Source organism: Amblyomma mixtum, chromosome 3 (assembly GCF_055824585.1).
Source record: "Amblyomma mixtum isolate Tamu chromosome 3, ASM5582458v1, whole genome shotgun sequence".
Lineage (NCBI taxonomy): Eukaryota > Metazoa > Arthropoda > Arachnida > Ixodida > Ixodidae > Amblyomma > Amblyomma mixtum.
Window position 1 is genome coordinate 34,053,999 of NC_143014.1, and position 16,280 is coordinate 34,070,278.

The window sequence follows — 16,280 nt, forward strand, 5'->3', positions numbered from 1 at the left end:
ACATTAGAATACAGCTAAGACGTGCTAACTAGCAGGCTAGCTTACCAATATTGAACAGTTAACTTTTTAACAACTATTGTTCCTTAATTATTGAGAGGAGAGTAGCCCACCCGAAGTAACAACCATATCAGTTTTTAGAATTTCAGAAACGCAGTTACCCTCGGCGCTGTGGCCTAAAAAATTTTGACTACATCGTGCATCACGTGCGCTTTCGATAAGCTTGCAGGCAAAGCAGCTTCTTCAGTGGACGTAACTCGACGAAGTAGCCAGAATTTGTTGGGCCACAGCGCCAAGAGTAACCGCGTTTTCGAAATTCTACAAACTGATATGGTTATTACTTGAAGTGACCCCCACGCCTCTCAATAATTAAGGAACAATAGTTGTTAAAAAGTTAACTATTCAATATTGGTAAACTAGCCTGCTAGTTAGCACGTCTTAGCTGTATTCTAATGTACTACATCACTGATATCACACGTCTTTAGCATACCGTATAGCGCGTTACTGTCGCCATTACTTCCCGAAGTACTGGTAGCCTGCGCGCAGTCAGTGCTTATGCGCAGATCGCCTTGAGGACGCTGCAGGTGCACGCCAGCTGCGTCCACTCCAGCCGCATCGGGACCAAGAGCACTCGCGGTGGGTGGGTTCCCGGTACTAACGGCAATGGTAACGGTAATGCTGTACACGGTATGCTGAAAGTGTCTAGTATGTCCTTCCTCATGCGATGCCCCATCGCACACTGTAAAAAGCATAGCTGGTCCGATGCTTTGTCATGGAGCTCTCTCGTGCTGGCGGAGAGGAAGCACGCGGGCGGGCACGCCTTGCATTGCCGGCCAGAATCAACTGCGCATTCGAACATCTCAAACCGAACACCAAGGCACATGCTTTCGCTATTCTGACGTCCGCAGGTTAAGAAACTATCGTGATTTTCGCTTCTAAGTAAAGGCGCGAGCGAAGTTACGTACGTCAAGCGGTAACGCACCAACGCAGTAATAAACACTCGCGCAATATCGGCTAAGTGGTGCTCATATTTGAATTAATTCGGCCCGGTTGTACCGATCTTCTAGGCCGAAAAAAAAAACGCCTGCTCTTAGGATTATGACTGAGGTCATGCACGTAGAAAATCACTGTACCTATAAAATATATTTCTCTCAGCTTTTTCCTCACTTTCCGCCTTCCGCTAATTCTGGATCTCGACATTTGCAAAGCCTCGTAAATTTCATCCAGCATCGCTTTTAGGTAGCCTTCGTCGATAAACATTCCGATACGTGACACCGTAGAGGTAGCATACATGAAGTGAAAGACGCGAATCCACGGCCATGAGGGCTGATCGCGGCATTTTATGAGCAGTGCTTTCAGTTCGAAAACCTAAGGTGAAACACCTTAGGTGAAACACCCTGCACACGAGGCGCCTGAAAGCAATGCGGAGACGGTTCTGCTACACCATCGATGCGCACCACTTCTCCGCATGCTGCTTCCCTCGGAGGCCCGCCGACTGACTGCTGGAAAGGAGAGATACTGACGCTCCGATGAGCTTGGTTTCCTGTCGGTATCGTCGCTTGGCGCATCACTTCTTGCTTTCTTGTCAGTCTCACTCGTTACCTTTCCGTCATTCCTGAGAAAAGTAGCGATTTCGTGCATCAGGGGAGGTATGCGGCTATCTGTAAACAGAGGTGTCGCCAAAGGTAAAAAACCGCCAACAGATAACGGTTCAGTGTTCAAAGGATTACCTGCAATTGTCTTCAATGACGACACCCTCCTTTTTATTTTCTGGCTCTTCATATATATGACGGAATCCCCAATTCGCCTCGGAGGGAGCTTCGGCCACAGCTCTTGCGATGAGCCATATTGAACGCGATAGTACAGCGCATCGCATATCCTGGAAGGATGCATCCACTATTGCGATGCGCTCAGAGTGGGCCAGAGGGCGCTGGCTGCTCTGCGCCCAGTGCACCAACTGAGCTCCAGGCACTACACTTTTTCCTTTGTCAATGCGAAGTGCAGGCACTTACAGTGCAGGCAGTCTCGTACACGAATTGAAGCGAGGTAGTCGCGAAATCCTACTGTTAGCATCGAAGACAGCACTTGCAGGGTTCGCACTCAGTTTATCGCATTAGACGAAAAGAGCCTGCTTGCGATGTTCCTCCTCTCAGGTATTCCAGCCAGTAGCGGAAATAATGTGCGCGCGTATAGCACCTAAGGATTCATTTTTGTCATCTTGCCTTACGTATCTGTAGAGCACTGCATAACGGCTCTCTAAAGTACCCTATGACTGCACGCGAAATGCGCTTTCAGCACTTTCCGGTGGCTTGTGTCGGCCTCCGTGACCGAGTGTGCCGACATGGTGCTGAGAACAAAGCTGATTTAAGCTTGCGTTCTTAGTTCGAAGTTCCATACTCTTCTACCAAGCGCTCAAACAGCACTCCGGTGGGAAACTGGGGCATTTTCCTTAAGCGAGCGCTATAGATAAATCATTCGAAGCATGAACAGTAAGCCATACAAAAGCGAAGGCATGATAGGATACCGTCGCCAGCTCTAGGCCATTCGCAAATTACATAGTGCACAGGGCGGTGCTCCGTCCGGGCAAGTGTCCAGGCAAGTGTGTGTGTGTGTGGTGTGCTGAGACAAATGTTAACACGCACCCCGCCACGGGGGCTGAGTGGTTACGGCGCTCGGCTGCTGACCCGAAAGACTCGGGTTCGATCCCGGCCGCGGCGGTTGAATTTCGATGGAGGCGAAATTCTCGAGGCCCGTGTACTGTGCGATGTCAGTGCTCGTTAAAGAACCCCAGGTGGTCTAAATTTCCGGAGCCCTCCACTACGGAGTCTCATAGCCTGAGTCGCTTTGGGACGTTAAACCCGAACAAACCAAACCAAATGTTAACACATGGAAGGTCTCTATATCCGAGGTGGCATTCAGTATGCTTCCTCGAGGTGGCATACCGCTACCTGCCACGGTGGGCGTATACGCTCGCTTTCCACTGCATGGCTACTGAGAGACGGCGGTCTGTTTCTGCTTACACAGGCTCCTCTAGTGCTAACGTATTACTGTCGTTGGCTTTTTTGACACATATTCCTGCATAATCAATGTCGACGAGCTTATTCAGTCCCAAACAAGCAGATTACTCATCCCAGATCGATTTCTGCGCGGTGAGGTTGACTGTCATTCTGTTCCATTTGCAAAGAGAGACTCCTTCATGAACGGCTTCACACACATCCTGTCAGCAAAAGGTGCAAGCCTAGTACGCATTTCATCCAATATGTGCCGCAATAGCCTTTAGGGGCTAAACTGAGCCCCTCTTTTTGCTTCTGTTACCAAATAGTAATCGGTAGTGCTCTGCTCGGGGTGCCGCCAATTTGTATTGTATATTTGTTGCTTAGAATACGCAGTTCGCACTTCGAAGGCCGAGATTTAACGCCATGGTGAAAAGCAGAGTTCAACCCAGTGTCGATGAAGCGTTACTCGGGGGCTGTAGCAAGCAAAGAGGAGAACGTCTCATGGAAACGCGTTATAGAGCAAATGTTATCAAAGCCTCTTCGTGGCTTAGTTCGCGTAAACAGCGACACCCAATGCAACGTCGAATATTTTTTCGTAAGTGATGTCAAAACTATAGCAATGTCCAAGTCGTTTTTGACTGCAGGAAGACGTTTCCCTCTCTAAGTGGGATCTGACGTGCGTTCATTTCATCCAGAAACCGAGCTGCTCAACGGATTCTGGGAAGTGGAGTGCTTAAAGGCTTCAGCACTGAGAGGATGTCGTGTTTTGCAGTTGCATAGCTCAACCCTCAAAACTCTCGATTTTGCCCCGCCGCGGTGGCTCAGTGGTTACGGCGCTCGACTGCTGACCCGATAGACGCGGGTTCGATCCCGGCCGCTGCGGCTGAATTTCTTGAAGGCGAAATTATAGAGGCCCGTGTGCTGTGCGATGTCAGCGCACGTTAAAGAACCCCAGGTGGTCGAAATTTCCGGAGCCCTTCACTACGGCGTCTCTCATAGCCTCAGTCGCTTTGGGACGTTAAGCCCCAATAAACCAATAAACCGAACTCTCGATTTTTAAGGCGGAAGCCTTTAATGCCTCATCGTTGTAAGCAGGAGTCTCGACAGAAATGTCACGCTTTTCAACGCCGGCCTTATTGATGACAGCTCCGCTTTAAGTGCTCATCGTTCACATGCAACCTCGTTTTTAAGCCAGCGCTTGGCGAATGAAGCGTAACGCCTCCAAATTCGCTGTCGCTTAAGCGCCATAGGAAGAAATTAGGATGGATGGTGGTTCACTTAGGCACGAGTGCAGCAGTCGATCATCGGCGCGTGCGGTTGGTGTACAGCGTTCACTCGCATCATTCTGAAATTGCTAAACTTGAAAAAAAAAAAAAGCTGGATAATAAAAAGCCACACTTTACGCGCAAGTTCTTAGGCCCATGTGCCTGGTCAACTTTTGCTTAGTAAGTTCCAGGATCGTGACGTGGGCTGGCTATGATATTCATGGACTGATTGCCGCTTTTGGCCGCCCTATGACCAGCTATGACCAAGGTTGCGGCCGTCGACGAGGAGTGAGAGCTGAGTTTTGGCCATCGCGCTCATCTGAACTTAGTCTGTAGCAAGGTACAGATGTAAGGGGAGTACTTTTTCTGACATGCACAGCAGCCGAGCGGGGAGAGCAGAGAGTTGACGGATGCGGATTTGGTGCTGCTTTCGTTGATTGGACAGTGTTATGGCGGAAGAAAGTCACCAAAGATCTAAACCCGGGTTGTGCAGTCGTGCTGAAGAGGGTCGTGGGTGTAGCCGCGCACGCTACACACAGAACAGGGCGGAACAAGAGAAGCTCGAGATGGAATACACAATCAGCACCAGGATCACTGCACATGTTTACTACAGGGCGTGCGGTGTATGTGTGCCATTTTCGCCAGCTCCTGTCGCTCTGGAAGTCTAAGCTTGCCACCACGTTGAAAATCCTAGCACCACCGGCGTTGCGGTGTGATGTCTGAAGGTGCAGTTGTACTCTCCACTGAACAAACCTCTCCGCATGCTCTTGATGGTGCGTACGCCTCTGATCTAAATGCCACCCCTCTCCCCTCCTCATCACTTTGATGTCTCATTAATTTCATCTGGTCCTGCAAACGCACGCTAGAGGGCCACCTTCCCGCCGGTTGCAGCAGGTACGTCGCAGTTGCATAGCTCAACCCTCAAAACTCTCGATTTTGCCCCGCCGCGGTGGCTCAGTGGTTACGGCGCTCTGCTGCTGACCCGACAGACGCGGGTTCGACCCTGCCGCTGCGGCTGAATTTCTTGAAGGCGAAATTCTAGAGGCCCGTGTACTGTGCGATGTCAGTGCACGTTAAAGAACCCCAGGTGGTCGAAATTTCCGGAGCCCTTCACTACGGCGTCCCTCGTAGCTCAGTCGCTTTGGGACGTTAAGCCCCAATAAACCAATAAACCGAACTCTCGATTTTTACGTCATCGCAAGGATGGAAACTTCGCACAGAAGGAATCCTGAATCGAAAACACCGTGCCGAGGGGAAAAAAAAAAATTGGCGCAGACAGAGTACCGAAGTGGAAGTGATCGGGCATAATTGGGAAACAGCTGCGATATGCATCGGCTCTGTGTGCTCAGGGGAAAAGTGCACCTCAGCTGACAAGTTGAGCGTGCAGTGCGCACAGGTCTTCCAGCTGACCCGGTTGGTCGGATGCCGGCATGCGGGTTTTGCGCACCGAGGCGCGCACGATTTGCAACTGCGCCGCGAACGCATGTGGGGGACATACTGCTAACGCGAACCGAATTGAATTTCGAACGAGGCTGTTACGCTTTGCGTCAGGCTGCCGCTCTATGCCAGCTGCCGGTAGTATTCGTGGGCCTCTGATGTGCCGCCATTCTAGACAACGTTCTATTCGGCGCCTTCTTTTCTCCTCTTTTTCTTTTTCTGACCGGGAGGCAACGCAGGTGGCGCTTTGAAAAGTTCTCGGGAATAACATTCGCGCAGCAGACGCGCAGCGTACGACAGTGCGTTCTGGAAAGTCCAGCTGACCGTGAAGAAGTTTTAAAGACAAAAGAAAAATTCTAACCATGAGTCGATACTGTGAATGCCATTTTTTCCAAATGACGTAGAAATTCTTCCCATTGCTTACACTTTTCACTAGACTTTGGAAGCTTTCTAGTAAGGAGACTAAACTTAGAAGCTTGAAATTGCAACTTTTCCTAGAGTATGCCTTACCTTTTTTGATAACACCGCCCCAAGTCAATTTCCAGCATACAGCCCTGATGCTTGGTGCCGCGTGTCGTCTGCTTCATTAAAAGGGAAATGCGGGATGGTTATAAGCTAAATAATCCAGCTCGATGGCAGAGCTTGGAAAGTGTCCCGTGCATAGCATCCTGTGGTTCTGCGCCCCGAAACCGGGCCACTAGGGAATAAGAGTGGAAATGATGTTAAACATGCGCTGAGTCAAAAGTAATTGGCTTCTTTGAATAATTTAAACAGATACATTGTACGCTTTCCAAATATTCCTTTCTGGAGGAAGCCTACGAGGCTGTTTTACGGCGCTCCATACCCTGCAGTTTCAGCTAACTTTTTGAATTTCCGCTTCAGCTTTACCTGCTTGAAGTGGGAGGGGAATGCTCTCAATCTGAATCACCTCTCATACTTAAATCAGCTGAGCCACTCTAGTCCAAAATTGTGTCGCGTAGTTTGAACAACTTCCGTGCTTCGAAATCCTGGCTTTTGCCCGATAAAGTACAGCCTTTGTCAAAAGTTTGGAGCCCAGGGGGTTTGCTTCTGAAGCACACTGTCTGATGCATCAGCAGCGCTCCAAATTTGCTGAAGGTAAGATTTCTGGTCCTGCCTCCTCCAATGGGTAGGACTACCACGAATGCTACAGGAGTCCCACTGCGAGGCTTAGAAGCAAACCCCCTGGGTTCTACACGTTTGACAAACAGTACCTTTCACCTGCAAACAAATGATTGGACGGGCGGCGGTGTAGATGAGCTTGCAGCACGGGATTTCCGTCCCGTCAAAAAAGTATGCGAGCTAAGAAAAAGATCCTGCGATCTAGTGTTTCGGCCGTGCTGGAAATCGTTTGGAATCGGCAGACAGCGAAGCACGGAAATACAAAACCAAAAACTAGAAGCAAAACGAAGCTTCGCGTTGTTCGACCTTCAGCGTAGTGCGCATTCTTTAGCATCTGACCACAACGCATATTTGCGTGCAAGTGATGCGGTGCATGATCCGCGCGCCGTCAGCTTGATGAAATTAAATAAGCCTCGCAGCTTCCTTAGATGCGGATGCAATGCACGTCTCTGACTCAACGGCAAAGACTTCGTTGATACCTGAGCGCATCTTTCGCGATGAGGCACTGATCAGTCGCTGCTGCGAGGCGCGCGCGCTGTCGAAGCACGTTTCTCGCTACCGCGGCTTCTGCTTTCGAACTGGCATCCGCCTGCGTACAACCTCTGCCGAGCAAAGTGCCTGAGCGTTCAAAGCAGTCGACGGTCCCCAGACCACACGGCGCCGGTGTCTCCACTGTAGTCCTAAGTGAATCGACTTCAGCGTAAGTCCGGACCAGTTCGCTGCGCTTGCTATTCTATCGTGCGCACTCACTTACCCGCTTTCTTTTTGCAATCTGGAGGACTGCTCTCAACGGCGCGAGCCTCTCCCGTACAAATGAGAGTATATGTAAGCAACGGAAAGTGCCAATGATAGAGCGCTTCATGAGCTAGAAAACTTCGCGCGTTGAGGATGAAAATCAGATGGTGCTAGTTTCGAAGAGCCCTACGCTCTGACCTTTTGAACCGCACGTCACCGGTCCATCGGGGTCTCCTTACGAGCGCCCGCCTAGAGCGCTAATCTTAAGCCGGTTTCCTTTCTCCGCCTTCGATTTCCAACATTCTGGGCGCCCATACTTTGCGACGACTGCGTTTTGTAAGCAGGAGCGAAGGAGCGCGTTCAATGAAACGACGAAATCGTGACAGTTTCCCGTTTCTGTTTTCTTCCTTCAAAGCACACAGCGTGCAGAATCAGTTCCTCGGAATGAAAGCATCGATCCTTTCTTATTGATCCAGCGTCGCAAAACAAGCAAGATGATCCAGTCACGCGCTTTTACCCCCGAGCTTTACTTTTGGGGCCGCGTCCTTCAAAAGCGCAGCTTGAGGACGTCGCACAAAGACGCCGAAGACAGACTCGTCCGGTGGCTGGAGCCGTCGCCGTGCTACTCATCGTCTTGCTTTAATTTTTGCAACACGGGAACTTACTCAGAGACGTTCGATTTCATTTTTCTTTAAGTAAAACGCCGCCAACCCCACGTACGGATTTGCCTGCGCGTAAATTTTGGAAATATTTTGAGCTAATCAACTTTGATTTCTTCATTGGCTCTGTCGCTCTTCTTCTGAAAGTGGTTCTTTGTTCCTGAGAGCGCCGAAAGTATAAGGTTCAGCTGCTGAGCATTCTGCCCAATACTAGCTTTCACGCCGCAGTAAAAGCCGGAGGAGGCATTCTGTATAAGTGGTAGCTAGGAATTTTTACCTCTCAACATCCTTCTCTAGCTGCGCTGGACGTCGCCTTCTCAATTCAAGCGACGGCAAGACTAATCTTCTACCCTGGCGATATGGAATCGACAAAGGCATACCTTCTCCGCGCATCTGAGCGCATCGCAGTGGAATCACCACAAGAGCAGACATAAATTTCCGTTCCGGGTCACCACTATTAAGCACTGGGCTGTGTTCAAATTAAAAGCCACAACAGATGTGTTTAACTGTTATCTTCAATTACGATTTCCGAATTTTCAATCAAATTGGCGCCCAGGGACGGCACTTACGGTACTTACAGTTCTAGCGTGCATTTTTCCCGAGCTTCGAGAGAGCCTTCAACCGACCCTTGCCCGCAAGAGAGCAAACCTATCCGAAGAAGCTGTACGCAGCGTCCGGCTCTCGCCAGGATGTCAAACACTCTGTGGCTCGCCATAGTGCCGTGCCCGCAGGGCATAGGAGCCGGCCGTAGGGCAAGGCTAATGTTTCGGAATCCGCTTGCGACTCTGGGTCAATAGCTTCCGCGTAGTTTGGCGACACTGCCCTCGTCTTCCCTTGGTTGTAATCGCGCCATTCTATCTCTTGTCATCGTTTGTAACAGCAAACACGCGCTTCTTTTCACGATCTCAGTCAATCTATACATATCACGCAACAAAGAAAAGAGCATCTGAAGAGCATCTGAAGAAGCGTCTTTTCGACGCTTCTCGCTTAGGCGTCTTCCCTCCTCGTTTTGCATGCGCCGAGAAAGCATTGTATGCTCTCGCGTGCGTGGATTTTACCGTACCAGAGTTGCGACTGACCAGCTGGGCGCAGCAAGCAGCAAGCGAACGTACTCTCGACCTCGCTCGACCTCGCGGCAATAAAACCCTCACAACGACGCCAAACTTCGTTTATCATGCCAGGGTGCTCGGCTGAGGTCGGCGCTCCGCGGCACCGCAAGAAAGAGGTCGGAGGCAGGCTTAGCTCGCGCGGCGCCGGAGCGAAAACAAAAGGGCCCGAACAGTTAATGCAAATTACTCGCTTGACGAGACCCTGCCAACGACGCGAGACAGTGCTCCTTGCTGCTGAAGGAAGGCTGTGCTTATTCATTCGGTGACCAGACCCAACGAGAAACTTTTCGGTTAGCTTTTGGTATAGCCACTAGCAGCGGATTCAACGGGAGGCCGACAGCGGTGCATTTTTGTTTATTGGAATGCTGAACTAGCCGGACGAAAGTCGATAGTTCTGGCACATGTGCCTACTTTATCTGAATGCTTTTTTTTAAGTCGCAGGATTTCCAGAGATTTGCAGGCCAAAAACTTGGGCCCCGAGTCTTCAAAATGTTTTTTTTTTTTGGTAGTGAAAACTCCCTCCTCGGGAGGGAGTTTTATATGCGGATCTAGTATAAAAGTGAAAACACCTCTTAACCTTTGGATGAAGTCCTGAAGTGTAAATTTTTGCATCCTCCTTTTAACTGCCTTTGTCAATTTGTGGTATGACTGCTTTCACGGAAACCACATGATCCTGTATGTTCGCACAGTTTCACACAAGCTAAAGAAGTTGCTGGAAAAGTCGGCGGGAATGTGACTTTCACTGATCTCCATAAGCTTCACAAACCTGACAAATTCACGCAGGTTAACTCACGAGTACCAGCAAGTACAGAGATTCCAGTGCTTGTAAATTGAACAGGGAATCTGGATCGGGCTGCTAAAACGTCATTTCGGGAGCGCTAAAATTCGACACGGACAAAGGGATGCATCGACGAGCGCTACTTCCCACTGATTAGTCCAATATTTTAGGAAAATCCTCAAAGTGGGGTAGATTGTAATATGGACGCGTCCATTCAAGTTGGTAGAGCGACTTCCCCGGACAGGCGGTCGTACGGGTTCGAGCCGCGGACATAGACAAATTTTTCTTCTAAAAGCTGTTTCGCTTTCCTTTGTAGCCGTATGACTGCTTTCACGGAAACCACTTGATCCTGTATGTTCGCACAGTTTCACACAAGCTAAAGAAGTTGCTGGAAAAGCCGGCGGGAATGTCTTTCACTGATCTCCATAAGCTTCACAAACCTGACAAATTCACGAGGCCCTCTAAGGGCTTCTTACGAACAAAGACGCGTTATAAAATACACCATATGTCGAGTGCGCAGACTGCGTAGTCTAATGCTTTCCGCTATCTTCTGGCAAGAAGTATGCGGGACAGTCTAACCGCTGCAATAACGACCGGTTACGCGAACGCGTGAGAAATTCGACGCGTAGTTTTCTGGCCACTACAGCTCAAAATGTTACTGTGTTGATACGAAAAATCATTGCAGTGGAAAAAATAGCAACACTTCGGAATAACTGCGTCAGTTCTCCCTCCATCTCATTGCATGTATAGCTCAGTAACCTTTACGATGCATGTTTGCCTGCCTCATGCTGTCATTCTAGTAGCATGGGGGCGCGCATGAGAAGCGTATGGGTTTCACTCAGTGAATCAGCTGGAAGCAGCGCTCATCCTTGTCTGCTTCCTTGTGTCCGCATTTAGGTTTAGCGCTCCAGAAATAACAAATTTTTTGCCTCACTGAGCGGGTTTTTGTGCCGCATGAACGCGGGCACTTTGCACGCTAACCAAAATGATTCTAAGGCCCTAACTTGCAAAAGTGGAGCCCTTAAAAGAAGTCTGTATTTTGCCCCTCCGTTTTTCTAACAGCGTATTTTCAAGAAAGTTTACGCGTTCTTCTTTTCTCGCAGTGTTGCTGCCGCCGCCGCTGCAGCAACATCGTCTTCGACAGCCGCACGTGACCCCGCACTTCCAACCAGCGCGTGTTCGAACCGAGTTCGCGGCCCTCTCATCGTGCAGCTTCGTGGCCAGGTGTCGGACGGCTCTGCGGTCTAAGTGACGCTCCGAAGATGTCGTGGCAAGCTTACGTCGATAATCAGATCTGCGCACAAGTGCAGTGCACAGTCGCTGCAATCGCCGGTCTCTCCAATGGAGCCATCTGGGCAAAGTATGAAAAGGACCCAAACGTGACCATTACACAGCAGGAGCTTCAAACCATTGCAGAAACAATGAGGGTTAACCCGGCGAACTTCAACGAGAACGGAATTCACATTGCCGGAACAAAGTACGTCTGCCTTTCGGCAGACAACAGCTTGGTGCGTGGCCGAAAGGGTACATCTGCATTCATAGCAGTTGCTACCAAGACATGCCTTCTGGTTGCCGCAACCGTAGATGGATTCCCACCGGGCCAGCTCAACACTGTCGTTGAGAAGTTGGGAGACTATCTGAAGTCGAACGGCTACTAGCACCTTCCCTTCCTCGAGCCTGGCGTCGCCCCTCTTTCATCCTCCTTTCCCCCCCTACAACGGTTCAGGCAAGACCCAGCACGAAGCCAGGACGCTGGCGTCCATCTACAGACTGCTCACCTTTTCCCCGGTTTTTTCGCCATCTTCTTTTCTGCATACTTCCGTTCTCTGACTCTGTCTTCCCCTGACCCCTGACGTCCATCTACAGACTGCTCACCTTTTCCCCGGTATTTTTCGCCATCTTCTTTTTTGCATACTTCCGTTCTCCGATTCTGTCTTCCCCTGACCCCTGGCGTCCATCTACAGACTGCTCACCTTTTCCCCGGTATTTTTCGCCATCTTCTTTTTTGTATACTTTCGTTCTCTGATTCTCTCTGTCTTCCCCTGACCCGCGAACACTGCTAGTATTACGCGCCCGTAAACTGGTCTCCTAGCCATTTTTTTTTTGCTACTGAGGAAGGGGAGGTGGTGCGCCACAGAGGACTGAAGGCACTTTTTTTCTACTTGCCGACAGCTTCGGCATTTTTTTTTTCTCTTTCTTTGTGTGTGACTCTACTTGCCGACAGCTTCGGCATTTTTTTTTCTCTTTCTTTGTGTGTGACTCTACTTGCCGACAGCTTCGGCATTTTTTCTCTTTCTTTGTGTGTGACTCTACTTGCCGACAGCTTCGGCATTTTTTTTCCCTTTCTTTGTGTGTGACTCTACTTGCCGACAGCTTCGGCATTTTTTTTCTCTTTCTTTGTGTGACTCTACTTGCCGACAGCTTCGGCATTTTTTCGCTTTCTTTGTGTGTGACTCTTCCTTTTTAATGTGTTTCCTTTCTGCTTCTTTTTTTTTTCGCAAGAATTGTGGAAATCGCTTGTACGTCAAGAGGCAGTGACCAACGCGTGTGAAACATTGTGTACTGAGTGTGTTGTCTGAATAAATTTCACTGCTTCACTGAGGGTGTTTCTATGGCATTCGGGCGTGCTATGCCGAGGAATAAAATGCGGACACACATAGCCCGCATTCAGCACCGTGGATACACGGTGAGGGCATTCCAGGTGGTGGCATGCGTATCCTCTCGGCCGGCAAAACAGCCCGACAGAACGGACACTGCGAGCGCAGTGTCGTCGGCAAGGTAACCACAACCGCATGTATTCGTCCAGGCACGGCTGATCCGGTACAAACCAGACTCTAATGACCGCCGGCTCGTCTGCACCTGTAGCTAACCTTTGCCCATTGAGATCGACTAAGTCGAAGGGCGGTTCATGTGTAGCGAGTGGTCAATGACTGCGAAAGCCTTAAGATGACTTGTCGAAACCTGTAGGTGTGCCAGGAGCATGACACCAGGGAAAGTGAAGCTGCACAACTGAATGTATTCGCGAACGAAATCGTTGCGCTTGCAACCTGCAATCTCGTTAGTGTCGTTGCTTGCGACGAAGCCAAGTCGAACGGCACAGTATGTGCTCATGGGCTTTGGGACGAGACAGGATGCTGATGAGGATACAAGCGGAACGTAGACCACATGAATCATAACTAACTTCATTATTTTCTGACTGGTGCCCCCCCCCCCCCCCCCCCCCCTTCTGCCGGGCACGGCAGGGAATGAAAGCCGCACATTAATAGCTGGTGACAAGTAAATCTCCGAGTAAGCAGCAGAGGTGCAGACAGCCGGCGTTAGGAGAAATTGAAGGAGCGTGGAAAAGTGCATGGGCCAAAATAGGCGCGAGACGACAAAAAAAAAAAAATACAAACAGCTGCAGAGTAAGCTCACCGGAAGAAGGAAGAGAAAAGAGGTTCAAAATTAGACGAAGTTGAGAGGATCCCATTATAAAGAGGATGAAGAAGCCGGGTGTGTGCTATTCACTAAGCCTGAGGACATCATCATCATCCTTCGGAGGCAGCAACAACGCTGTGACAGTGCAGTCGTAAGTCTTACGAACCGCCGTTAGCGATTTGCCTATTCTGACGAGCGTCTCATTTTTAAGGAGAGTAAAGTTGTCGTAATGTCTCACCAACTCAAAAACCGTAACAGACACAGGACGGAGACAGGGCGGTACTTACCACCCTGTGCTGTCGTCTGCCTCCATCCTGTGTCGGTTGTGGTTTCCGTCGTTATGTTAAGATGCGCTATGTCAGGTTTACCTGATATACCTTCGCAATTACAAATAGGGTGCGTGATAAGTCGTGGCGATAAAACTGCACTTCCTCAACAAATTTAAGCGTGTTTTACGAATTGAAATAGAAGGTGCGGAACTGACAAAATACGGCCATGCACGGTGTTGTCGACAAATGGGGACAGAGTTGTCAAATAACGCGGAGGAGCATAACGTGCAAAATGCCCCGGGAATCGTTATTTTGCTTTGTCTAACGGGTGCAGACGCTGGTGTCTGCTTGCAGTGCAATGATCGGTTGAGCAGTTGAGCATTAGTGATGTTTAGCCCAGTAGCGTTGGGAGCTCATTCGGATGCACGTTCTGCACGGTAGATCATAACATGTAAGATTTGTGGCGCCAAGCAAAGTGGAATGCAATGCTTTCATGAAACTTCCGGTACATACCAAGAGTTTTCTGGCGTACTCTGCAAATGACGCCGACAGGCGATAGCTTGTAGGTCGGCATGTCCCCTGCTCTCATGTCGCATGCCCGTGGGGAGACCTGCGTACCTTTTTCACCTCCTCGTTTTCTCAGCGGACGCGCCATTCAGCGGGAAACCTACGTCGAAGTGTTATGCTTTGCTGTCACGGCAGCCCCGCACTGAAACAAAGCCGATACCGGGAAAGCGTTTTACAGTCGTCCCCCTATGAGGCGGCTGTCTTCTCGCTGAATATTTTAGATGTGGGGATGGGCGGAGCGGGGGCTCTCTTTAGCCGATCACACCGTGTCCCACGGCCGTACCCGTTCCGCCCACGACGGTGATTTGCCTTCAACTGTTCCGAGGGCGATTTAGCTGCACCGTGGGAAGACGAAAAGGTTCTTTGTTTTGGGTGGCTTAGAGAGAAAGAGGTCCTGTAGACGGTGGTGCGGCGTAGTCACGAGCCCGAGCACGCCAACGGCAATGGATACAGCGCGGCAGCTGCGTCTGAAATATTCACGCACCTTCTTGGAGGCCAAAAGGAGGGGGGAGGGGGGCATTCGTCCGTCTGACGCCTGTTCACGGTCCTGGATGGATAGGTAGGCGCTCGCTCTTTTGCACGACGTCTTGGCACGCCAAGGCGGTCTCGCGCTGCGGGGCGCCATGCTATCACCACGCTAGTATAGCCCGTCCAACCCCACGGCGGGAGTCAGATGGGCGTGATGACAGTGCCCGCAATCCGTCGTTAGAGCGCTGTCAAGAACCGCCATTCGTCATTCCGGGCTAAAGCCTGCCCTTAGCGCCTTTATTGAACTAAGGAGGACGAGGGAACAGCTCTCGCGGTGCTGTGCTGTTTAGTAATACTGCGGCAAACTTTTAGGCCCCCAGAATAGAGCGCGAACAACGGTGATGTCTTAGTTTTGGTCCCGAAGGATCGATCTGAAGGCCACTGCGTTTTTTATATTTTTGTCGTCGCCTCTTTCGCAACGTCATCTGTAATAGACAGACCCCTTCGAGAGCTCGAAGTCGTCGTCCACTTGAAGTGACGTAAGCACAAAGCAAGGTGATGACAGTGGGTCACGAGGTACAATGACTGCCTTTTGTAATTGTCCCCTCAACAGCTGATGTTCTGAGATCTTTAGCCCCAACCAAAACTTGAATACGAAGGGTATATGACATTTGAACTGAACGGCAGCGTGTGCGTCCTCTGGCCTCATCCAAAACTGAAAACACGGTTGCAAATTCAGGTGCTCTACGTTTCCTTATTTTATTTTTTATCTTAAAATACATCTCTGCGCAGTACTCGCAGCCCATGCTGAGTAAGCAATGTACGAGCTGTCTGATGCTGCAGCTACGTACAGTCTTGGTCAAAAGTCTGAAGGCCGAAGGCTTTTTGCTTCAGCCGCATACCAGAGCCATTACGGCACTATTAAAGACCAAAGACCTTGAAATGCTAGCAGAAGGTTTCTTCTGCATGTAGAGAAGGTTCCTGCTTGACTTGTGTTTTTAATGATCCGCTACACGGAGCATTTTAGGAGCATTCATTTCGATGCAGGTGAATGCTGTGGCCCTAAGACTTTTGACCAAGACTGTACATCGTGACTTGATGGAGATTAGTGCCGGTCTTACAAATCTTAAAACGTTTAGAACACAGGGAGTTGCAATAACCATGACCCCCTGTGTCCAGAATATCTTATGATTTAAGCTTGCATTTTTTGCACTCGTCATATACAGTTAAAATGCATTGTTTAGTCGCCGTTGTGTGATTATGGGTGCGCATTTTGAAGAACCATGAGCTTGCAGGTTTAGTGCGACGTCGATGTGACATTTTGTCCTTAACGGTCATACGGCTTCGTGGTTTCTGTGTCATATTTGTTCGCATTTATTTACCGCAAAGCCTCGTTCTGTTGACACCAACAGGTGAAGAAGGGAGCTGAAGCTCGGTCCGCGG

At 49.9% G+C, this 16,280-nt stretch overlaps 2 protein-coding genes across 3 annotated transcripts in view; one reads left to right on the top strand and one right to left on the bottom strand.

The window, feature by feature from the left end:
- LOC149349625 (high affinity nerve growth factor receptor-like) overlaps positions 1-16,280 on the bottom strand; it is a 339,259-nt gene that overhangs the window by 178,942 nt on the left and 144,037 nt on the right. The window lies entirely within an intron of this gene.
- Positions 11,289-12,149, top strand: LOC149349626 (profilin-like). The gene has a single exon (XM_089576804.1). The coding sequence runs from the start codon at positions 11,379-11,381 to the stop codon at positions 11,772-11,774; it is 396 nt and encodes a 131-aa protein (XP_089432930.1). The 5' UTR covers positions 11,289-11,378; the 3' UTR covers positions 11,775-12,149.

Coding starts and splice junctions, on each gene's coding strand:
- LOC149349626 (XM_089576804.1), top strand. CDS start 11,379: ATGTCGTGGCAAGCTTACGTCGATAATCAGATCTGCGCACAAGTGCAG.